This window comes from Typopeltis vanoorti, chromosome 1 (genome assembly GCF_054136105.1).
Source record: "Typopeltis vanoorti isolate ZY-2024b chromosome 1, IOZ_Tvanoo_1.0, whole genome shotgun sequence".
NCBI lineage: Eukaryota > Metazoa > Arthropoda > Arachnida > Uropygi > Thelyphonidae > Typopeltis > Typopeltis vanoorti.
In genome coordinates this window covers 142,786,500-142,813,331 of record NC_143549.1, presented here as the reverse complement: position 1 = coordinate 142,813,331, position 26,832 = coordinate 142,786,500, and the positions used below count along the sequence as shown (strand labels likewise).

Genomic DNA, 26,832 nt, shown 5'->3' with positions numbered 1-26,832 from the left:
CCGTTTGTTCCTCACACTATGATGTCCGTTGACTTCTTTCAAAGCAGTGTATATAACCCAAAGTAATTAACTTGATTTGGTGAATTTTTGAATTGATCTGTCAGTATCCAGCGTGTCAAAATTTATAATCATTTTTATTGTCGATGGGTAATTAATAATGATTGAAAGCAGTTTATTGCATTGAAGTCTTAATAAACGCAGAATTTTTAGCTGTATAAGTTGTTTTTAAGAGTATACCTTTTGTTTCCATCTAGGGAAGATGTCAACAAAATGTATATGTTTTGTTGTTCAAGATAGTATTCCAGGAATCGTATTTTTCAATGTGTATTTTCATATAAAGTCAGAAGCTCTCATAATCAATGAAAGTCAAATCGAACGTTAAGAAAAATTAAAACATTTTTCTGAAATAATTTACGAACGTTTTCAACCACTATATTACAATTATTGCAACAATAGTAACAACAACAACAAAAATCTGCTTAATAGGCTGATAGAAACCTAACTTATCTTGAATCCGTAGAAATATACTTGTGTATAAGAGGTTGCTGAAATATATGAAGCAGGAATAGTTTACAAATCCCTTTATCCTATTTATCTGGATAAATAAATATTATCAAGTTGTTTACGAAAGGTTTGGATTAGAAAAGACCTCTCATCTTGTTTTAAAGAAAAGCTTGTAGCCGTGCAAGAAAAAAAAATGGACACAGCCGCATTCACTTATGGAACGTTAAATGCCATCTAGCCCCCTTCCTTATTTTTCGTGTAGTTCATGCCATATTTGGTTTCACTTTTTAAACATCGTTATCCATAATTGTCAAGATTTGTAGCACTGCAGTGAATGGATAAAAATATAACAAACATTAATAAAAGTGTGCTGAGCGGATAATTATATATATAATGCTCGAAATTTGGCACTTCGGAATACATATAATCCTACTCAGCAAAACTAGACTTGATACCTAAACAGATACATTAAAACATTTGATTCAAGGTTCCAAATAATTATAATGTTAAGTTGAGAAAGATGGAGTTGCAAATGCCTCACGGTCCTAACCGAAGCGGGTGAGAAGGAGCGAGGCCCTTATAAATCACATTCGTGTTCTTGGAGAAAAAACTCGTATATAAAGTATGTTTGATGTTTTTATGTCACTACTTGAAGATGTGTTATTCCCAGTCAGAACTGTCATCGGTTCGGTTCGTAGCTATTATATAGCACAATTCGATTTTAAAATGTCCAAAATGGCTGCAGCCAACATTCTTACCGACCTCGACTGCAATAAGTGGGACGTTGAGGAGTATTGAATCACTAATAGGTCCTGCAGTATCGAAAATTCACTTAGTAACGGTTGAAAATCGGATACACGTTCATGTGACAGCTCTGAGAATAGCGTCAGAAATAAGTTCTTGAAATAGATTGTCACCTAATACAATGGGTATACTTTTTGGATCGCATTTATTACGTGCGAAGGAGCAACACATTCTGTACTATAGAGCGATACTTTGTTTTATATAAACCTGGTAAGGGCAGCGGGAAGCGCTTTGCCTATGAACCACATTATAAACACAGGATTTCTCTTTTCAAAAACTGTTCATTTGTAATGTATTTAATTCGTTATGAAATAAACGTTTTTATCTGTTCACAATCTTATAAATAAATTATATGAGTATTATTTAAAACAATTCACTTGAAATGAAATATTGAATATTATAAAGTAATTTGGTAATAAAATTTTGCCAACTTTTGCCGACCAGTTTATACGAGTGGGCATGAAATTCACCTAAATGATGGGTTTACGATAAAAATGAAAGCATGATAGATGAACTGAATAATCAATCACCAATTCTCAAATAATAATCTAGAAACGAACAATCCGCTTGCATTTCGAGATATTTCCACTGGGAATAATTTCAGATGAAAATTCACAGAAATCACAAGTCATTTAGACGATCAGTATGTTAGAACAAAATATTGAATTTGGCATTTATTTGCTGAAGCCGATTTTTTTACACATTCTTTTGCTACATTTATTATTATTATTATTATTATTATTATTATTATTAATTTTACTCTGAATTGACAGTAATGTAATATTAGTTACTTCTTGAAATATTTCAATTTGGAAAAATGTAATAAAATTTGCCGAAATTAATTTCGACAAATTTTATTACATTTTGTTCGTTTAAGTATCATAACCGTGTTTTGGTTATTACAACGAAAACTAAAAATAATGATCAGACAAGAGGACAACTGGTTTGCAATTGAAACCTTCTGTTAGCGGTGCAGAAGAGGATCTAAATTGCAGCTTCGCTTTTTATTTCTTTCCCGATCACATTTTTGTTTTTTCCACGCATCTCTCTCTCTCTCTCTCTCTCTCTCAGTAAGACATCATTTCGTCCATTTGCAGCCTGATCAAGTGAGCAGGAAAAAGCTTAATCTGCTCTTAAGAAAAATAGACGGAGTTAATAAGAAACGTCAAGCAGGATGAGTGCCTTTCTGAAATATGTGATCAAAAATGATTACAATTTCCCCCAAGTGCTCAAAGAACATGTTCAAAGATTTCAAGATACGAGTAAAGAAAAGCCATTTTCCAATAACGTGATATTTCGTCCGAAATTTAACGAGGTACTTATGAATATGAAGCTTCGTATTGTTATCGTTGGCAAGTGCTCTTGATTTGAAAGATGGTCCATCAAACGATGCGTGTAAATTCGCTGCTGGAACAACAGAAAGCGGACAGCTTATCCAGGAAGGAGGGAAAGGGGGGGGGGGGCTTATAATGTAGTGAAATGCAGTAAATCTGTTATCGGATGAAAGAGAGAATCATTAGAATGTAGCAGGAGTGGTTTGCGTTTTTTGAAACTGTTTGAAGGATGCACCTTAAATATGGAAAGATATTTCGGATACAGAACGAATAAATGGATAAAAGTTAAGTAGAGTAGAAAATAAAGACGTGAATATTAGATAAAGACAAAGTATACGAACACTAAATATAAACACACACAAACGGATGATCCTGCTCACTACTCTGCGATGAAGTTTTTCAGACCGACGATGGAGAAAATGACATCACCATTCACAGGGGAAAAAAACAGCCGACTCTCTTTCCCTACTTCAAAACACAGACGTTCTTTAAATATTTTCGAGAAGGTAATAAGCGCCAGGTCCTGTATATCACGCTATAAGAGAACCACTTAGAAGGAGACAATGAAAACAGACGTATGCTATTATTTGTAAAGAATCGTGCAGAATTCCAAATTCTGTTGGCCTTGACGAATTTTACCCCACACGTGTATTCACGTGTGCGGTCCACGTGTAAACCACGTGGGATAACCATTACTTTGGATGTAACGCAAAGTACATATTTCGCGTTTGTTTTTAAATTGTGATGGTAGAAGTAGATAGTTTATAATTTAAAACAGTGGTGAAAAAAAAAGCATCCAATATCTCATGTCAAGAATGGTGAATAATCTTCATTACTTTGTTTAAACGTAAACCAAGTCATGATCAACAGAGAAAATCGACTCCAGTTCTTTGGCTTGATATTTTAGAAGGCGAAAGCCTGAGACCTAACAAATAAAGCATTCTGAAATTAAAAAAAACCACGCATAATTCTACTATTCTACTAAAAATCCAAATGATGTCTTTACTCATACAATTTTTTTTCTTTCAGCCGTGCCATCAAAACGAATCAGGACCTACTGCCAACTACTCCAATAACTTCCATCTTCAAGAACGATTTTTGGGGAACTCCTTTAACCCACAGTGGGTCTCACAAGTCCTACAGACCTCTGTGTGTACTTTCTTTCCGTTTCAATTATTTCATGGGAGGTATGAACCCTTGGGGATATCATCTAGTAAATGTGTTATTGCATGCATCGGTGTCGGCCATCTTTACTCACTTGGCGGCGCTAGTGTTCCTACATCAAACGTTGCCCACATTGGTAGCTGGATTGCTGTTTGCTGTTCATCCCATCCATACAGAGGCAGTCGCTGGTGTGGTAGGACGAGCAGACGTTGGTGCGTGTTTTTTCTTCCTTCTGTCGCTCCTCTTCTACATGAAATACTGCAAGTACAGAGACAAGGACGTGGAGCAAAACAGTCGAAAATGGGTGCATCTGTACAGCGCCCTCTTGTGGGCGGCGTGTTCCATGCTAACAAAGGAACACGGAATAACAGTGTTAGGAGTGTGTGGCGTTTACGACGTCGTTGTGCACCACAAGGTGCCGCTAAAAGACTTGTTAGGAGTAGTGTTTGAGGTAGGTTCAGATGTTTTAATTATAACCAATAATATTTGACATCCGTTAGAAATAAATTGTTCAGAATCAGGTGATTCCAATAAACTAAATTTTAGTTTTATTGCCAATGTCGAAATTTGTATTTTATTCTTATTATTTTTTACTATTTATATATTTTTTTGTTATATATTTAGTTATCCCACCAAATTATCGTGAAAGACACTTGATGCCTAGTCGTGTCATTTGCAACTTATCAATAGCAAAAGGAATAATATAACACTATGCAAATGTCCAATAGAATGAAAGGTGTGCAAGTATTCCCACATAACTTTGGTCCATTGCTTCATCTATAAGAAACCAGATAGATTCATCTCAAATACACATCCTGTGCACTTGGAACCTGCAAATGGTATTGTGCTGTACAGATGATCTTCACAGACGTAGAAAACCATCAGTATCATGTTCACATTTCTTTGTTTTATTCTACAGTATTTTAGATAGCGGAGGTGTGGTATTTTCCATTCTTCGTAAGCCTAAGTTTTTGTTCCATTTTATGCAACATTATTCACTATTACTATTCGCTGTTATCCACAAGAGCTGGTGTAGATTTGCGTACATTCTAAGCCACTGATAAGTTATTCTCTAATTTTATTCAACAGAGTCAAGAAACGAAGAAGAAATCTTTTAGGCATTTTCAACTACCTCTTAGTTAACTCGGGGTAAACAAAACAAATGTATGAAAGGAAATTCTGATTTATTCTCTTCCAAAAGATATAGACAATCCATTGGTGTACAAATGTTCGACAGTTCTAAATATACATTTGAAGATTTATAATTATCACCGAGGCCTCTAAGTTCTTCACCAACCCATAAAGCAAACATAATCAACATTCTTATGGATGGATCAAGAAAATGGGTTTATTACTGAAGGACCTCATTGAACTAATCGACCACCTTTACGTAAAGATGTAATTAAATTGAAACCCCTTACTATCAGCACCAATCTGGTATTTCTAGATTTTACATGGACCTATATTATCTAATAAGGTGAATTCAATGCTAGCTGACAGATATTTTGATAAATATTTAAAAATTAAAAAGATTGCTATTGGTTGTTGGATTTACTTCCAAAAAATGTCATTTCTTTTGAGGTTGTGAAGGATTTCAGACATGTCTGTCTGAAATCAAAAATAATAAAAAAATAATGTTTTGACTTGGTTGTTTGGATGAGTTAGTTCCGTTGGAATTTCAATGTCTGTTTGTGGATCATTCACTTACAACTTCTCAGGTGAGGGGCCCCCATCGACTTCACAAAATTGGTAACTGTAGATGATGATGTAGTTTAATATTTTAATGAGCTACAAATTGTTCTTTTTTTTCTTTCTCACCTGTATGATGATCATGTTTTGATATGTGGATGATATTTTTACGATGCTTGTAACACAAAAGAAATAAAAATTTCTTTTACACTCTGCATATGAATACTTATTATGCACTCGTAAATACGTTTTCTATGTTATGTCAATACCAGTTTGCAGATTTGACGATGCGCAGTATTTTTTTTGCATTTTCGTGTGTGAATATTATGTATATTGGAATATTGGTTATAATAGAAGTGGTATGATTGGAAACAATGTCGTGGAAACTGGAGCTATGGGTGTTCTTTGGCTAGTTCGTGAACGCGAAAAAGAATGTTTGTTGTTCTTATGAGAACAACAAACATTCTTTTTCGCGTTCACGACCAGTTGCTTCACTTAATAATAAGAAGACTTTTAACGATATGCGATTTTCGGTCTCATTTTTATCTAAGTTTAAGTTAATATTGGTATTGATTAATCATTAACATACTATTTGGTATTAAAGATTAATTATTTTAATCAGCCTGACGTTCTACTAAACAATGATCCATACGCATTAAAATGAAGAGAGGGGCCGCAGTCTTTTCACACACGAGTTACGTCAAGATGTTTTATAGGATGTTTTTTTTACGTTTCTTTCTATGCGCTTATTTTTCAAGTAAATATCCTTACATAATTATCTAAATGTCTAGCAGCTGCTCGGTTCTGCAACTCTCGCTAGATACCATCGATGAGGTCTAGTCAGAAAAAAAGAGGTTTTGTAGGACTCTGGTTCAAACCCCCGATGGACAGGAGGAAGTTTATGATACTTTCAATTCGGGACTGTGCGGCTATTCTTTGAACGAACAAACGGCTTGAAAATACTGATGCCACGTGGGCTTAGTTGAGTCGTTGTTATCAAAACAATACCCTTAATCAAATGCACTTCAATGCAGAAATATTAAAGATAAAGACAGCATTCATTCATTCCCAGTGTATATTGGGAACACTAGTCAGTCAGACTAATGTTCCCCTTGGTTAGTTGCAATGTAATGAATTTATCTAAGAGGTTATGGAAACGAGAGAGAGATTTAATTGAAACTTAAAAGTTAATTCAAAATGCACGGATTTTTTTTTATCTCATCTGAACAAGACTATATTGGAGACGTAATATAAACATGGTGGAAAGAATTTGAAAAAATACACGATGTATTAGGATTAAAACTATGTGGAGTGACCTTCATCAGTGGAGTGGCAGTGGAGTCAGTTCCCTGGAGTGTGGTCCAGTTTCCCCTTATAAAACTTACCTGAAACACATTCGGTAGAGCTACGAGTAACAGCAATGCTATTAAATTATGAATTTGGGTAATTTGTTGAATTCATGTTTTGCCACCATACATGGACTACATCTCTTGATAAGGGGTCGTTTAAAAAGTAATAATAATCATTTTTAGGTAATTTGTTAACCAAGATAAAATACGTCTCTGGCCTACAGCAATTCTAGAAAAAATTAAAGAAAACTCTTAAGCCACAGAAAGTACAAATCACATTCTCGATGGAGGGATGACATCTCCTAAACATATAAGGAACACCTGCATAGTTATTGGCATCTAGTACCATTTCTGGACCAAAGAATTCTGTAAATGCTCTTTTAAACAGTAAAAACTAAAATAAAATAGTTGACATATGACAGTACTAACAATTATTTTCCATTTCGAATTGTAAGTACCACCCATGCAAGATTGGCAGTCTATAGTAAATTGTCGTACGTGGGTGGGCTAAGGGCTGGATAATCTTGGTCTAGACACCAACATAGCGCTTTTCGAAGTGCTTCAATTCTCACATTTAAGCATTCCCTGAGACCACCACGAGGTGGTTTCGAACATTAGACTGGCAAACAGAGATAAATCTTTGGTACGCATCGGCAGACTGAGTTCATTACCCACGCGAAAATGCTATCATTCACCGATAAAATGGAGGTGGTGGCAATTTAAAAAATCATTTTTCTTAACCGGAGAAGTTACTTGGATGCAGACACTTTTTGGAACTCAACTATAATCAGTATAGGACGTCCTTTGACCACATTTTTAATATTTATATTTTATATTTTTAAAATATACAAATGTATAGAAATTTTGAAAATATCGTTATATTTTTAATATATTTATTCTTCCTGCTAGAATGTACAAATTTGTATTCAAACCTCCTTTATGAAGTATCTCCTGGTGTGATAATTTGGGATATTTTCAAGCATCTCCGTAAATAAATTAGCTTTTTTTTTTTTTTGGTCAAGTTTAATTTTATTTTCTTTTTTCTTTCTTAAATAAATAGCTTTGCTATTTACAAAGTTAATTTTTTGATGCATTTAATCGATTTAGTGAAACGTTAATTCACCAAAGCAAGCTCACTTATATATAAATCATTTTTGCTCAACAGTGACAGTACTCCCCCCCCCCCCTAAAAAATCCCATAAAATCGCCTGTAGAATGAGTAAAATAAACCTACCGTGTATGTCGGGGATCGTGCGTCGCCTCATCATAACATAGGCCAAAATGTTATTATTATTATTTTCAACTTAAGCCTTTATTTGATACACGTAATTTAGATTTTTTTTTCTCCTAGAAGAAATTCGGATGTCTCATTCCGTAAGTCTAAAATGAACCATAAGGCACACCCATGGATACTCACATATAATAGCAATTTGGATTAGGAGCACGAGATGGAAGCAACTGTCTAACGCATTCTTGTCGCATTCACTTAAAACATCGTAGAGAGTGCACGCAAGCGATTTTCGAAAACTTAAGACTAAAAATAGTGTCATCCATCCCTTTTACGGAATTCAAATGAGCTAGAGGACTGATTATTAATAATGACAGAACAAGAGGACACACTTGGGAAACCTAATGCACTGGCTTGTGAAGCGAGTGTATTGCACTGGATTGGAACTGTGACCGAAGCAACTAAGTTACTTAATACTACCTACTTTTCTTAACTTGATCCTTCTTCTTCTACCTTTATGGTGTCGAGGTTATTCTTAGACATCGCAACCGTAACGAGGATAAGGTTGTTAGCCCTATGCCTTTCGGTGTGTCCTATGTCTGTAGATGCGTGTGTTCACGGGTCCGGTTAGCTTGTTCTGGGGGACGAAAATCCCGAGTTTCCTGGTGGAAAAAACCTTACCTCCGTAAAGGTTCTTCATGTCAGTGACAGGAATCGAATCCAGGTCTTTCCGACTAAAGGGTTTCGTCTATACTGACTGAGCTACGGAGGTCATACCTAACTACACTATATAGAATAGCATTAAAAATTCCTCATGGAATATCAAGTTATAAGGTATATAATATACGAGGATCGATGAAAAAGTAGTACAGAAACAAAATTTCTTTTGTTATTCATATCATTAACTTGCATTAAAAAAAATAATAATCCTCATATCAGCAAGTCTGATATGCAGAAAGCAATAGCCTTTCCGTTCTCCAGCAACAGGTCATGCGTTCCACATCTATTGCAGGCACAAATGTTCGTGAATGTTTTAGGTGGTACATGATTTTCAGCTTCCTAGTACGAAATCACCTCCCTGCTTACTGGAGGCCTGAAGTGGCTTGAGAAAGTTTCATCATCGTCTTTTGAGTAGAGGTCCAGCTAAAATGCCTGATACACCACCGTTCTAATGGATTCTTCTTTAACGTGTGGTCACCGGTAAAGAATCTAACTTGAAACAATTAAAGCATCCTTAAGCGGATCGTATTTTCTCAATGGAGTCCTATTTTTCGGTTCACATTCGTTAAAATCCATTCAAAATATGTGGTTGAACACATAAAGGAATTTTTCTTGTTGCAGAAACTCAATGAAGAATATTTGGTTATTTCAGTCCAAAGACTTTGGTGGTTCGCTCGTTGATGAATTTGGTTTGTTTTTCTAGATTGGTTATTCAGTTTTAGGAAGAGACTTCTAAGGTCTAAGCCAGCGTATTACCTATTATTTACCGAGTTTCTCTGAAGTTTCATCAGAAACTCCGAAGTTTCTGATGAAAATATCCATATAAGTCCAGCTAAGTCACGCTCCGCTGTCCTTGTAACGGTGACATCCTAGATGGAATTCGAACAGCAATCTTTCTAAGATGAATTCGATTAGCATAACATGACAGTGATATCATCGGACAATGAATTTGTTAAGAATATGCATGATTTGACAAACACAGATTTTATGTGAATGTTCATTGGGATAAGAAGGAGTTAAGAACCAAAAAAAAAAAAAACATTCTTTTTCAGAGAACACTTAGTACGTTTTATATGCAAATAATTATACCACTTGCTGTACAGTGCTAGTACAGTAGCCCATTTTTAATCTTAAGAATGATGTCAATTTGTAGAGGGATAACTCCAGAAGATTAGAAAACAAAAACTTTACACAGAACATGGATTTTCCTCTCTTCGGACTTGATCTCATCCTGTAATGGCTTTGGATTGGTTGGAGCATAAACATCTCTCGTGAACAGCTCGTTCTACTTCGTTCCATTCCATCCTCAGTAACCGAACGCGTTAGAGTAAGCTAAAGACATTTTCATACTCCAGAAACCTAACACTCGTAGCCTGGCGATAATATCGAGCATTATCTTCCTGGAAGTACCATTATCGGATGGATAAATTGTGAGCGTGAAGGATTTAATTGGGTTGTCAACAATATTCACGTGAGCGAAGGACATCCAGATGTCCTTTCGCCACTATTAATGGGAGGATGAAACTCACATCAAGAAAAATTAAGCAACATCAATCCATTACAATCATCTTGAAGTGGCACCATGAATCCATTGATTTATACTTTGATAGTCTCGCTTGTTTGTTTTAAGCTGCTAGAGAAATGGAATATAACAAAAATCGTCCGCTGCTGATTGCGAATTCATCCAAATATGAATGTTGTATTGAGATCGCCTGACACCGAATGTTGATCCTCTACCGCAATTCTTTTAATACTCATTCAGCGTTTCATATCTAAGAGGTCTCCGCCTCCCACAGATCTCTGTTCACTGACCGTTGACACATTATCAGGACATTTTAAATACCGTACGCGACCATACCTGCAGGGCAATGTTTGTGACACTTGCACGTCTAGCGCAAACTATTACACCATGTTAGCATATTACGAAGTTGAAATTAATCCCCGTCCACCCAAATAAATATTCGTGGGTATTTTTCTACCTGCTTTATATGATCAACGGTGAATTTCCTGATGATGGGGTGTACATGGATTCCATGAATACTGTCTGATTGAACAATTCTTTCCTCCCTCCACTTTAGCTAGTAGTTTCTATCGTACGAATACTTCATGTCATAGGGAACCAGTGGCAGTTCGTGGCTCGAAATCGTGGTGGTGCTGCAACTTTCGAAATATACATACATACTGTAAGTACAGTGTATACGTGCTTGGATAAAATATCAAAATTATGGTAAAATTTAAAAAAAAATTAAAAATGAAACAATATTGTTTATTATTGATAAAATTATAGTTTGGTATAATTCAAAAGTACATAAAAATAAAATCCATTCTTCTTGGGTTTTTTTTTTTTTCGAGCGAAAAGGTCAATGACTTTTTCCTTGATGTTTATGTGACTGTTGAAGAATTTGCAGTTCACTACTGTCACAGAACTTATTTCTTGAGGTTGCATTTCTGAGGTCATAATTGTCAATAATTCCAATAATGTTCTAAAATAAAAACTATAACAAATGTTATGTCTTTAATTGTAATGTCCAAATATTTAAAGAGACGGAGTAAACACGATAAGCACTACAAATACTACTACTGGAGCAAACTGCATATAAACAACAGTCGAACTGCGCGATGGACAGTGTCGCATTACGCTAATAGCTCGCATCTCACTAACGTGCATATGCTTGCGCGCGTAGCAATATGGCACTGTTGTAAACACAGTGCTGCTAGTTTCCTTCGCCCTCCTAAGTGCTACAAGATGGATTTTTATTATTTTTTATACAAAATAAGAGAATTACATAGGATTGTTGGTGATAAAATTAAATATTACAAGCAAATATAAATAAATTAATAAATATATTTATATATCGATAAAAATTGGGGGTGTTGCAGTTCCGCAGTCCCTATGCACGAGCCGTCCCTGTAGGGAACCCATATTGGAAGAGGCCCTTTTAATGAGATGGAGACCTGTTCAGTAACATAATCCATTATGTTTGAACAGGCTCGAAAGTTAGCATTATGCTCTCAAAGAAGCAGTTGCTGTTTTCAGGATATAAAATGTTTCTAACATACATAATATTTCACTCTTATTAGTCTTTCTTTTATAAATGCACCATACATTATTGTTTAGACCAGGACGCAGTTTGGGTAGCCAACTTATTCTTTTTCAAAACACCTCATCAATTACCTTAATGAAATATCAGTGATAAAGTCTGCTGATATTTCATCGATGCCACAGAAGACGAACACATCTTCCTTATCAAGCATTAGCGTATTGGAACTGTATGATGAGAGTATTTAAAAGTCAATTCTTGCTAATATCGCAAAACGGCTTCGTACAACAGTTAGCTCTTTGGGAGTAGTCAAGTGATGTATGAAAGATCGGTACAATCATCAATATTCTTTGTTTTCTGGTCCCTGTCCAGATGGTAGCTTTGTCAAAACCATTTTAAGCGGACAATCGTTACTCGCTCTAACGACCCGATCATGCCATCGTAATAGTCTTCTACTTATGTGATCAATGATGAGCTCATCCATTTCTCATCTTCTCTTATCCCGGTGTTTGTGATATGGTCAATTGGTCTCCCCAAAATACGTCTTAGGCACCGGTCAGGAAATCCATTTATCCTCTTATTTCATGGTCATTGCAGGGGCTCATTTCTTCCCCACACATAAAGCGGTATCATCCATGAACATATCTGATCAATAACATTTTTATTATCTCCCTTCATACTTTGATCTCCTAAAGGTATCGCCTATTAATGAAATTCTTTGTGTTTTCCATTAGGTTTCAACTTCTGTTACTAACTCTTTCCAGGTAATGTCTTCTACCACTTTAGTATTATCAACGTAACGGAAAGACTGCAGATAAACTCATTCCAAAGTTGTTCGGATCAATAATTCTATGTCAACGAACTACACCTTTTGGCATTCTCTATATTTTTTTCACCAAATGCAGTAGATGTATAAACTAAGTGTTCGAGAAGGTTTTAAATTAAATTTCCCCTGCTGTTGCTCGCTTTATTTATTTTCTGTGGAAACAACAACAGACGAACGTCGGGAAAGTTTTAGAAAATAACACAATTAGTTGTCTGTGTTTAATAGCAATAAAACGTTCAACAATGCGAATAATTAAAAGTCCACAATCAGAGTTGAAATTCTTAACAATGGGAATTAACATTCAGTGGCATAATAAGGGTACTGATAACAATGAGATAATGAAAGCATTGGAATTGGAATGAAGTTCGATTCTTCTCCACTTATGTTGATGTTTAAAGTGTAGGCTGCAAAGTTTGCTATTTATTCATTGACTTCTTCATTACACTGGTAATATTTGGATTAAATTTCTTCTATTATTAAATGGAAAAAGTACATTTTTTTTTGCCATTTGTATCAAATATAAAGTTTATCAATTTCTAGCTATAAATTTACAGTCATATAAATTTTAATAGAATTTACACGGCTGTGGTTTATGAATGATAATCGTCTGTAACAAACTCAGCATTTGTAAGCAAGCTGAGTATTGTTACGTCATATTTGACATAACAATGATTTTTAGTAGACCTCGAATGAGATTTCTCATTCAGGCGAAACTGAAAACATGAACAATATTTACGCATGTAGAATATATATAAAATAATCTCGTATAAAATGTTACGTGTCAATTTTAGCACGCTCATAGCACTGGAAACAATCCCGAGAAACAAACAACCAGTACTTTACATCCTCTGGGAGATGCATCATATTTCTACTTCCCTCTGAGAGTTTTCTTACAGTAATATTTTTGCTCTTTTTTTTATCTTCGCCTAGAGGCTTTTTTTTTTCTTGCGAACTACAGAATTCTGCCTCCAGACAACTACAATAAGAAGAAACGTTGACGAAAAACTTCTGTTCAGTGTGGGATATTCTTCGGATATTTCAACGTAGGCAGTAATTTTACTGCCTACGAGGAGACAACGTAGTCTCCCCTAGTTGTAACTCGCCGTATCTTTCTTCGCTATCCCCCCCCCGTTCTTCCCTCCCACTAGCCGTGAATCCAGACATCTGGCATCGTAACTATACGAAGTTAGTTCGGATTTGCTTAAGTCCCTGTGAGCAAGTGTGATTTGCACAACAAGACTCGCGACCGTCAGCTTGCACTCACCAGCACTTACTCAGCCAGTTACGGAAAATCAGAATCACTTTCAATAACACGCAGACGACAAGGAAAATCTCGTGTCACTTCTCATTGTGTTTCGTCGTCTGGCAGATAGTACGGACTGCCTGTGGTCGATGTAATCAGTAAGAAACAACGTGATATATCTTATGAATGCTCTGTAGCAACGAATTAAAGCTGGGTGTTAAGAGTGAAATATTTCAACCTAAATGATAAATTTAAATCCCAACAGAAGAGCCGAAGACAATTTTTTTTTCAGGTTATTTTGCATAACAGATGTACAGCAGTATAAATCTCCGGGTGCTCCGGATTTTTCCCGAGAACTCTTGTTCTAAATCGAAACATTTTTTCTTTGTGTTTTTCTTTTTTTTTTTTTTTGAGGACTCAGATTCTAAGAACTAATGATGGATGCATTTCAATGACATTTCAGCAGTTGTTTCCCTAAAACATGTTTTTTTTTTGGTGGTGTGGGGGGATTTTCCTTATATAAATACTAATCATATAAGTCCAGAGGTTATTTCTTTCCAGAATTACACGAATGCGCAGGGGTTAAGCTTCATAACTGTTTTTTTTTTTTTTTTTAGTTTGTTAGATGTTTGCAACTGTCGGTAAGAACTTTTGTTCTGTCAAAAATCGGATATTATTCGTTTTCTCTTGTAAAATTAATCTCGTTACCTTTCCTGTGATAAAATCTTGCAGAATAAAGTGTAATCTTTTCGTTTTATAATAATATTATTTCCTTCGTCATATCCTGACACTGTTAGATTATTAGTAACGAATTGAGTTGGCGGATCTCAACTCCTTTGAATTGACTCTTTTTCGTAAAATAAAAGTCTCATACAGAAGATAAAGGAATCGTTTGCATGTTGGAAATTCAATAAAAATTTTATTGTGAATTTTTCCTGAAAGAATTCGTTTCCATCCAGTTAAAGAAAAATGCAAAAATAAAAATCTTGCAAACTTCGTGATTTACAGATGCAAGCAACTCAGTTTGTGTTGTGTGTGTGTGTGTGTGTGTGTGTGTGTGCGTGCGTGCGTGCGTGCAGATATGAATCATTCTATCTTTTTTGCCTATCTGTCTATCTTCTCTGTCCATCTATCGATCTGTTTACCTGTTCGTAGGAGGGATGTCAATATTCTGTCACGTCGCAGACAAAGTTGAAGAACAATTGCATTCTTCTATCTATCTCTTGTTATTCTTCGACTGCAACCATTCTCCGCCGGCAGAAACTTTTGAGCGCCTGCTTCAGTGCCCTCTATCGGCAAAAAAAAATTGAAGAGTAAAGCAACGGACAGATATAAGTGGACTATTTTCTTCCATTACTTTATCTGTGTTGTGCGAGAGATGAAACATCCAGACACAGTATTTGTACTGGTGGAGTACTTGGCTTGTTTTGATTTAGATCGATCTTTCCCAGAGAGAGCGCGCTCGCGTTTTCCCGGCCGCCTGCTATGGCTTACCTATTTATCACTGCAACGTTTAACTGTCGCAAGTTGTTGGACTCAGCGTTTCAACGATGGCAGGACTATTCGTACATTTTCCGATCAGTTTGTTTCCACGTCGATTTCTGTAAGTCTCTAAACTAATAGAGGGACTTGTTCGGCCATTTTTTCCCCTCCTTTCTGTCTTTAAGGAAAGAACTAAGTGGAGCCTTCTTACAACTGGAAAAGTTTTTCTTCTTTTTTCTTTCTTTCTTTATTTTTTTACTTGAAACCTATTTGGAAAATAAAAACTGCATCCTTAGTGTATTCTCTTTGATTTTTATTTTCTTATTCCCCTGTGTTTTTGTTTAGCTTCTTTTGAAAACGTTTATACTTTTTTTAAAATATTTTTAAAATATTTTAAACTATACTTTTTTTTAAAATATTCATATTGTTTTCTGTTTTATTTCATAATAATCCTTTGATCTTTATACCGATAGTTAATTACTAGACTACAGGATAGAATCGAACAAGTACATCACTCATCCCCCCACCACCACTCCCCGCAAATGTGGCGCTGTACACAGAGTTCATCATTACGATATATTTTATTTCATTTTACTTTTTTGTGATACCCCCACCCACCCACATAAGGTTTTATTTAAACCCATAGTACATTCTTACCGTGAGTGGGATTAAACATTTTTTCTATTTTTTTATAACGTGGAACTCATTTAAGAAACTTCCGGTAAGAGGGTCATTCGTGTCACACAAAAATGAAAAGATGCAATTCATCTCCCACCTAAAGACAATCCTTCGAACTCCCAGCCTATCTGTTGGAAAGCGGCTACGCAAACAACTCGGCCAATCAGGCCTGCATTTATAAGCTATAGTGGAAGCATTTAAAGGGAAGCAATTTAAAATATTTTAGCGTCTTTAAACGCATAGCACATAACTCGAACAGCCTCAACTTTTAGTACTTATATGGGTCTTTTACTTCAGTTTAAATTTTTGTTTATACTAATAACTGATCTTTCATTTTGTAAAGGATATTTAAATAGAATTACAGATCACTTAATTTGGATTCTGCCTTTCTACTAACAAGCTAACTCATACGTAGCTAAGTCATCCGCTAAACAAAACAAAATAAAATAAAATACAAAATAACTGTCCATATAACAAGAAGAGTCTTTGAACATCTATCGGGAATGTCAAATAACTTTTCCCCCCATTGGATGTGTTGCAATGTTAAAACATTTCAGAATATGCAAGTAACAGAGATGAATCTCCAACGTACGTTCATAATTTATTTCATGCAGGTGGGGACATTGAAGTAGCAGTTACACCATTCCAAACATGTTAAAAGAAGCAAAGAAAAATATTTGTTACACTGGACGATCAACTGGTAAAGAGCGAGCTGAGAACTTCGACTATTTCGTCGAGTAATTTTGTTGTGAATGCTGCTACCCACAGGGTACTGAGAACAAATTGAAAAAATAAAAATAAAAATAAAATAAACACTAATGGAATGATGGAACACATCTCTGAACAAGTTTCGTGGTTATGTCGGAAAACAATAATCTCAATATTCTTCCTTGGTGTGTGTATTTGGGAACGTTTTAAACACCAGTATGTCAAATAAAATGCAGCACACACTAAATCAAAATTTAACGTTGGCTACATCTAAATCCATACATCAATAACCGTCCAAGGACTCCGTTCTATCATTCTTCTTATCTGTTCTTCTATTAAATTTTTGGCAAGACTTGTCATGCAGCTTCATTTTCCTCTATTTCTCTTTCAGATTGGCTTATTCTTACGTACGGTGGTGGTGGTTCTAACGCCACGAGCAGAGTTCATTACACTTTGTTTACTTTGTGTGCTATGGAGTTGGCTTGTCCGTTTTTTTAGGGGAGAAAATTTCGAGATTCCAAGAGGAAAAATTTATCTTTGTATTTATAATTGATCTCCATTGGAAAGACATTTTTAAGTCAGAAAACAGAGATCGAGATAAAATATTTCGCATCTTAAAACCCAACTGGTTTTATAACCGTTATTCTTCCCACAGCACTAATAATGGATTATAGATTCAGATCCTTCGTGGCGGGATTCTCATTAAATAAAGCATTTTTTCGACAATATTCAAGGTGGCTGAAAAATATGATGGTGCTTACATTGGGTAGCTCAGTAGAAGTGGCGTTTGCACTCTACAGCGCTTGACAGCACGAAGAAAGGATTTGGTGGTTCAAATCTAGTCGCCGACTAGAGGAAATTTTTCTAAGCCTTTTTCGGCCGGTTCCCGAGTTCGTCGATCTCTGGCACGTGCTAGCGGGTTTTTCCTCCCTGAAACTCGGGTTTTTCGTCCCGTAAACTGAAGAAAATCGACCGTAGAATCCACACTATTTTCAGACATTAAATACGAGTGTTAGGGTTAGGGACCACGAGATGGCGGCACTAGCTTGCCGCCTTCTTCACTGCGTACCGATGAAGCAGTGATAGCCTTGGGCAAGCTATCTCTGATTGGCTACCAGTGGAGATTGAACTGCCCACTCAGTCTCCAAAAGTTAGGTAGGGTATAAAGGTCTCGCCTACTCCCTATACGGGAACAACATAGGCGTTAGCTGATGATGATGATGATGAGAATCCGACATGCCCGAACTGTCTGCAAGCATTAATCAGCGAAATAGATACTCCAGTTTTCGGGAGTTTCTTCGAAGGCTACAAATAAGCTTCTTCGATTTATTCCGTTGCATCTTTGAATTTTGCATAATTACACGCTAAACTACCTTTTCTCTGGATAGAGTACCTAATTCGTATCAGATCAGACTACATATTAAAAAAACAGGAATGACCAAATAATCAGTGTATATTTTTTAAATCATTTTATTATTCTCACTCAGAAAGGCTGCTGAAATATAATTCATTAGCATCGTAAAAGATGGAATATGGACTTGATGGCTAGATAGCTAGAAACCCTACTCTAAAGAGAAAATTGCTCGAGCGACTTCAACGTCTCCATTAAGTGGAGCCGTGGTCTCATCTCAAGCAACCTGGATCCCAGTAATGATCCACGTTGGAAGGCTCCAGGCTGCATTTCTCACACAGCGCATTCTAATGCATTCCACAGGCTACTTGCAACTGTTCGTCCAGAGGTTTCTGTTGAAAGAATTAAGTCCCAGAAGTTACGGACTTCAAAGAAAACATTTTGATGCATACTGGTGCAACTTATAGTCGGGGAGGCAGCCATGTCTCCTGCACTATTATGTTCTAGCCAGGGTCTGTGTGTTTCCCTCTTCTCTGTGTCTAAAACACAGAACCAAAAACGGATGGGATATCTTCTCAAGACTGCTACACGACTGTGAAGCATTAAATACGTGTCTAATCTCGGGTGTCAACTTCATGTCTCCAATTCTGCAGTTCCGAGATAGAATCTAACATTTCTAGTTAATTTTTTGAAAATATTGTGTCATATTCTGTCGAGTCTAAATTCTAACACTATATCAAAGATTTTCGTACGTGGACACCATTTCTTTTAATTGAGTTATTTAACTTGCATCAAAATAGTATCCAATTCTCTCTTTTATTATCCTTTAGCATTGTAATCGTCGTTTGAAATCTGGGTAATCCAGACTTAATCACTTTAAAGTTAATTTTGTAATTAACCTTAAAAAATTCACATTACACATTTCGTATCATTTTTTATTAACGATTGTACATTATATGCAATGCAACATGGCCTACGTAATCAGCATCTACCGTTGCTATGGAAACATGATGGCACATCAGCCGTAAATAGCAAACAAAACTGTTTTATTATATATATATATATATATATATATATATATATATATATATATATATATATATATATATATATATATATATATATATATATATATATATATATATATATAGAGAGAGAGAGAGAGAGAGAGAGAGAGAGAGAGAGAGAGGTGAGTATAAAACGATTGATAAAAATCTTTAAGAAATAGATATAAGAAGTTGTTTGCTATCTGTATGAACAACGTCTCCTGATTTATAAAAAGCATTTATAATTTTGCATTAAATATATTCGTTGGTTTTTACAACTCAATTTGCATCAGCTCCATTCACTGGAATCGAGGCAAAATTGAGTTCATAAGAACACTGAAGTGTAACAGCTGAAATAAAATATGCATAAATAAAAAGAAAAGAATTGAACTGAACTAGATTAAATGATACTTAACTGTAAACATTCATATTTATCAAATGCTATTTCCATATCTCACTTCCTTTCGGAGTTTAATGTATAGAGAGAGTGCCAACCTCGACTTATTTCAAAATCGCGCACTCCTCTCGATATCAGCTAACGCGCGCACGCCAATCATTGTTACAAGCACGTCCAAGTGAACACGAGACAACTGCACAGGAATCCAATGAAAAAAAAAAAATGAAAAAAAAGAAAAGCATGCAGAACACTAAATGCGTGCTTCAGACGACGAATAGCGCCTACGTCAAGAGCGCCCTGAACCAGACGAAAATGTCACGCCGTATACGCACTCTTCGTGACCGATAGTAGCTCATCACGGAGGCGGTAGCTAGGATTTATCAATGCCACCTTCGATGATCTTCGATGGGGTGTGGGGGGGGGGGAGGAGATAGAGGGGGGAACAAGAGAAAGTATGGATGGTTGTGCATTCAGCTACCGTTCTCATTGCAAAAACAAAAACTTGGCTGCAAGTCACTCGATTCGGCGTTAACCTCTTCGGATGCAGCGACGCATGGAGAAATGAGCTTCATGAATTTGCCAAGATTATTAAAGTTTGGAATCTTCTCCTCCAACGTCACCGTTACGATTGTTACCATGGAAACGGTCTATCTCGATGCAACCTATTATAATGGCAAATCTCGAGGACATTGCATACAACGCCATACAGGTTGTTATTCGAAGATATATATAAGTATCCGCACCAGTCTCTAGGACTGCGGGCGAAGAACTGAAGGGGGGATCGTTCAGAATCTCATATCTCCCGGGTAAGTTATTCGTAAGAGAGGCGATGGAGACGGTGTTTATCGCATGCCGAATTTCCGAGTTTTTGTTTTGGCTACGGAAGCAAATGGTTTTGCTAATTCCCTGCCAACTGTGAGAAGGTTGAATGAATACACCCGGGAACTTTCTTTTACATTTCTCGTCAGGCCTTTAAAGAAAAGTAAAATATTATTTTAATGTTTATTTTTGAAAGTAACGATTTAATGATGCGTTCCCACATTTCCCGATTCGTTATTATTTTAGTTACTAATTTAGTCAATAGGAGTCGCAGAGGATAAAAAAATTGACATTTGTAAGAGGGAGAAGAATATTTAAGAGAACGTGGAGATGATGAGAAGGGCAAGTGAATGAAAATGATCACCCATTCGATTTGTAACACTACAATAAAAGCTATAAATTGAACTCTCGACAATATTGAACTGTGTAAATAGCGAACTAATCTATCATTAGGATCTTGATTCCTAACGGCATCCATGCTGTAGATGCTATTTCATCTCAACTTTGTTTTATATATTCGGCTCATCAACCTGTTGGCTATTCAACTTATTGGCAGCGCTACTGCAGCCAACAGCTTAGCCTTTTATAGCCGTAAGTCCAATTACTTATAGGTGGTTAATTTTATCTCTTTAGTCCGTTTGGGAGATGAAACACTCGAGTTGCCTGGAACGAAAACCATGAAACTACCATCGGAGACGGCTAAGTTATATTAAGATGAAAATCCCTCGTATATATCCCATCCTAGAAGAGACTCGAACTAAGATATTTTCGATTCAGGAAATATACTAATTTCGCTGGAGAAGATTCTGCATGGGAAGCAACTAGAAGCACGTATGTAACTGTTAATTCACTGAACGAAAGGATATGAATTTGTTTTAAACAACTTATGAAAAATTACCGACTTTTTTCAAACACTTCGTTTCTAAAATTGTATTTCAGTGGCTAATGGAGGTTACAACTTTCATAAACTGCTAAATGCAGTTTTTAAGTATTGAATTACACGCAGTGGACAAATTACTGGAGAGAAATCTCCATGATGCAAGACATTAACAGTCCCGCAGACACTAGCGATAAACAGATGATAGATTCGTAGCCAGTATCTGCGCTCAAGTATGTGTGATAAAGGGCAATGGTCGTGACATAGCTGACAGCGAAAGAGAAATGTTTGAAGGCAGACGAGCTGGAAGAAATAGTTAAACATCAAGTCCACATTGAAGATATAACCGATCAGTGCACGAAGCAGATGAAATATTGGCAGGGTGGTTATCCAATAGGCGCGCTATTAGGAGGGGAGGATATCTCCAATAAAGTGGCCACTCAATGTAAAAACTTGTATGGATGATAAGGAAATAGCAATATTATGCACGCTACTCTTCATACTAACAAGATGTGTGTATGCGTGCCAGGGTGTGCGTGTTTATATTGTAAAATTTATGGACTTCTTATTCGGGTAGTGTGACCAGACCTCAAGAGTTTCACAATACGGAAATCTTACTCTAGAAACTAAACATGGAAAATTTTCACGACACTTGAGACTTCCATTAAGAGGCTGGGTGATCTCATTATGTGATGAAGATCGTCTAACGCAGGCGGATTGAAAGACATCTGTTGACTGGAGAGTGGATACGTTCTTCACTCGGACAACAATGCAGATCTAAAATTGAATAAGTTTTTTCATCTACGAATGTCTACAAGTGAACATGAAATAAATGCAAGCAGAAAAATTCACAATTCTTCATCCTATTGATGCTTGTGATTTAGTTGACGCCTCAATGCACCGTTGGTCAAACATAGTGTGGGATGGAAAAATTATCAAAGACTGTGTTCAGCTCGTTCCTAAGAGCAGGATCCTTCTTTCCCATTTGCACTTGAGTTAGTGCCAATTAGATCATACTTTAGTGCAGCAAGACTTCAAAAATTTCAATATCTTGTGTATTTTCAATTAGTTCCGCTTATATTTAGTCAATATTTGAACAGTTGAATCGTGGATAAGGAGGGAGTTTGCATAGCTGCAGCGAAACACAATGATTGATACGTGTCTGCGAGACTGTTAATGTTTGTCTTGCATCCTAAAACGGTTCAAAGTGTAGTTAGAAAACTTAATGACATCCGCGAAACGTTTTTCTTTCTTTTTAATAAAACAACACTGTTAAATATTGATGTGAACGCATTAGAGAGAGGATAAAAGGCTCTTAAAATTATTGCGAATGCGAGGCAGGTGGATGATGCTTCTCTTCGCTGCTGGGAGTCTAAATAACTGTCTCAGCTGTAGAGAAAGCCTCTGTAAATAAAGGAATCTTAGATTCTACGGAACAGAAGATTTCGTTCGTTTATCCTGAATGGCAAGATTGAGATTAGTGACAATTTTTGTCTTTTTGCAAACTTCGTTAAGGATTTTGTTTGAGCGCTCGTGTAGGGAATTCTTAATGTTCAGAAGATTGAAGAGAGAGAGAGAGAGAGAGAGCGTGAGAGAGAGGGTATTCTGTTTGGTATTTCCTTTGAATGGTAACAAACTCTTAATTAGAGTTCATCTCTCTCTCTCTCTCTCTCTCTCTCTCTCTGTGCGTGTGTGGGTGGGTGGGTGGGGGGATAAAATTGTAATCGATGGGATGTCATACTTTATTTTCGATGATATCTTACTAATGTTTTAAATTTTCTTTCGAATTTAAATTGAATCTGAAGGACTAAGATAGCTTCGTTAATTCATGTTTGAAGTGGTTTGTTCATCCCAAATTGTATGTAATGACTTCAGTTCTTTTGATATTGCATTTGGTCGAATGATTTGATGGTTAATATTTTTAATTTATTTTAGCAAATGTAGTGACAAACACTGATTTGAGCATTTGTAAAGACTCGGATGAACTTTTGCTGTTTTAAACAGTTATTAGGGGATAAAAAAGACCCCCCCCAAAAAAACATGAGAAAATATGATATTTTGTAATTACGTTATTTGTTCGGTAGTAGTGTCAGTTAAACATCACACACACACGCACGCACGAAAATTTCATAGGTTTAATAAATACAGAAATTTATACATTGAATAAACGTTCTTGGAGTGCACGCTCAAATGCGTTTGACGTTTTAACGCAGGATGAACAAATGCATAGATTAAAATCGAGAGAATGAGCAGAATAAACATAATTTTATTGAACATGATTAAAAATGTGACTAAGGGAAAATTCAGAAGTGGTAAGAAAATTATTTCTTTTGATTTTAATTGTAAATAAAAAAAAAACAGAAAAAAAAAAGAAAATTCTCGTTGTTCCACTAACAAACTTGGTTGATAGACAAATCGCCATCGCCGTTTACCCCTGCTTACCCTATCACTGTGCACCAGTGTATGAATTTGGGTTCATTTTTCTGCATTAAATACTCATGTGGGGAAATAGATTGTAACATAAATCCTCGAAGGAATGAATTTCGCTGTACTGCAAGCTTGGTTATTGTTATTATTATTTTTATTATTTAGGAACGAATCAGCTAAGGCTACTGTGAGAAATGTTATCTGACACCAACGTTACCAACTTCTGCTTGTTTTATATTTTTATTTCCGTGTTTTTACTCTTTAAAAGAAATGAACTGAAATCAAATGTCAATAATCAGTTATAAGTTGCCGGTAAGTATGTTGATGTCCAGTCCATAGCGTTAGGCCCATATGCAATAACACGCGATACAGAATCAGTTCCAGTCATTGCTGATTCTTCATTGTACGTTCGCTCTATGGATCATCTGCATCCAACAAGAAGAGACGAACTGATCGCTTTCTTTTTCTCTTTCAGAAACGCTACCAAGGGCTCAGGGAAGGCCTACTCCACTTAGCAGCAACCGGACTCACCCTTCTGTTTCTAAGGTTGCATCTCATGGGGATCAAACCACCGGACTTTGCTCCGGCGGACAATCCAACCGCCGACAGTGATAGTTTACTCACAAGGACGTTGACGTTCCTTTACCTCCCCGCCTTCAATTTCTGGATGCTACTGTGTCCCCGGTGGCTCAGTTTCGACTGGTCGATGGAGGCGATTCCGCTGGTGTCGTCTCCTGCCGACCTCCGAAACGCGGTGACGTTGTGTTTCTACGGTGTGTTTGTGGTTTTCGTGCACAGCATATGTAGGAATTACAGCAAGCGTGGTGGCTCCTTCTGTGAAAGTGCCTTTCCCTCGAACGGCCACGTGTGTCCCTGCTTCAGCGTCGGCCAGGGTCACAAGGTCGCCTTAAACTGTGGCAGTTCGCCGCCCCACAAGCCGTACAGGAAGCATCAACCGACGACAGCGCTAGTGAACAATAACTACAGCCAAACTTCCTATGCAGCCTACCTAAACGGCCATCGAGTGGCCACAAGCAACGGGCATTACTACCCGGTGACCGCCAGCGCAGCCTACATGACCTCTGCGGCCTCTTCGGACTTGGCCGAAATTGTGATCTCACCTTCCTCAACGCCTTTCTCCGGGTACACGGACGCTTTGGTGATGTCCCTGTCTTTGCTCGTGCTGCCTTTTATCCCGGCAACCAATCTGTGTTTCTATGTGGGCTTCGTAGTAGCCGAAAGAGTTTTGTATATTCCTAGTATGGGATTTTGCCTGTTGGTGGCGCTCGGAGTCGAGCAGTTGTACAGGCGGCAGGACAGTGCGTGTCGCAAAAGGTTTCTATTGTTAGCATTGTTAGGACTCATAGTAGTGATGACCATCAGGACAGTTAGAAGAAATAGGGACTGGAGTACGGAGGAAACGCTATACAGGGCGGGAATTCCCATTAATCCACCGAAAGGTAAGTTGTACCTTTTTAATCATCGTACCTTATGGGATTTAATTGTAAAACAATTTATTGTCAATCTGTTGCGAAGTAGCATTTGCTAAGTTTTTTAATGTGTCGCCGATAGGAGAACTTGTATGCAGTTAACCATTTCTCGAATAAACTAAGGTTTTTACAGATAAAAACAAAAGAGATGTGGAATATCTCCGATTAAAAATAGTTTTTCTCTTAATATTGTAGAGTGTCCAAAAAATTCCAGAGAAGAAAAAACCATTTTCATCGATAAAAAGCTATAAATATAATGCGATGCCACGATCCTAACGACACAATACTGGACTCACAAGCATGACTGGTCTATGTTGTGTACCGACCGTTGGTTTCCATGGTTTCAGGTCCTATACGAGCAGTGTGGGAAGAGATTGCAGTGTGAGAAGAGAAAAATAAGAGCAGATCTAATCTACAAAATTCCATACAGTGCACTACCGCTCTGTGCGGTCAGCGGAGAAATCTAGTGGATGTCTTCTCACAAACTCACACACAAAAAAAAAATTTCTCTTTCGTTGAACTCTTGGGCGGACATCCAGTTTAGTGCCGTAAGACAACAATTCAATAGTAAGAATCGCTGCCCAGGGAATAGGGTCGCCCGTTTTTATGCACCTAGATTTCCGGGGCAGTCGTTCGCCAACCACGTCCATCAGCCAATGAAAGAGCACCACAACATCAAAAAAAAAAAAAAAAGCAGAAAGAAAAGATGCTGATTCTGCAAACGTTCGTAGATTTGCCTTAACGTAGCGCTTACAGAATTACTCGTCAGGAAGGCAGCGAGTCGTGATTCAGTTGGGAGTTCGCCACTACAACACACCTTTCTGATATTCGCGCGCATAGGCGAAGTCCACGCATTCATCATATTAATGGAAGACACTGTTGATGAAAAATCACGTGACTATGCGCTCTACTACATAAAGCAAATATGATTACTTAGTGCTGATCTTTGCTTTTTAACGACGTTCGCATATTTTATTCATTCCTAGGTCCTTAATCGTCTGAAAGCTTTTTATTACCATTAAAACAATTTCAGTTTTCAGTGCCCAGATAAGGAAAAGCCATTTCGGTAGCAGCAAAATAAGGAAATATTCTTTTTTTTGTTATTATTAGTTTTCAATTTGAGCCTTCATTGTTGGCAGTTGGCAACAATCCTCACATTTTCCATTTACAATAAGTTGAAAACTCCAAAATCGAAATATTAGGTTGTCTAAAATTCTAGATTAAGATGGCTGTCCAGATTAGAAAAATAAATGACCAGATTTGTGTATTTCCCTAATTTTAAAATAGAGGATATTATGGATCCATCAATGTTTTATAACCAAATATAGAAAGAATCTGAAAATTTTCAAAATTTGAAAAGTTTCTAATTTTCTTTTATATTTGGCTATAAAATATGGATGGATCTATAATATACTCCATTCCTGCATTTCATATATGCCAAATACTGATTTACAAATATTTTATTTCTGGTGTTTTCAATACTGAGTGAAATTCTTAATAGATGGAATTTCTCTGGACGCAGCAAGATAATTTGCACAACTTCAAAATCCTCAAGATTAAAGGAATAGAGTACATTAGTCCTATAACTCAAATAAATACATAATTTCTTTCTCATTATTATTATTTTTTCTTATTTCGCAGGAGTGTGTTTACTA

The 26,832-nt window shown here is 36.6% G+C and overlaps 1 protein-coding gene across 1 annotated transcript in view; it reads left to right on the top strand.

Annotated features, from left to right (window-relative positions):
* LOC150110495 (protein O-mannosyl-transferase TMTC2-like) overlaps positions 1–26,832 on the top strand; it is a 120,231-nt gene that overhangs the window by 55,020 nt on the left and 38,379 nt on the right. The window contains exons 3-4 of the mRNA XM_090399873.1: positions 3,672–4,257; positions 24,163–25,147. Coding sequence (XP_090255999.1) covers positions 3,672–4,257; positions 24,163–25,147 — 1,571 coding nt within the window. The remainder of the gene's footprint in view (positions 1–3,671; positions 4,258–24,162; positions 25,148–26,832) is intronic.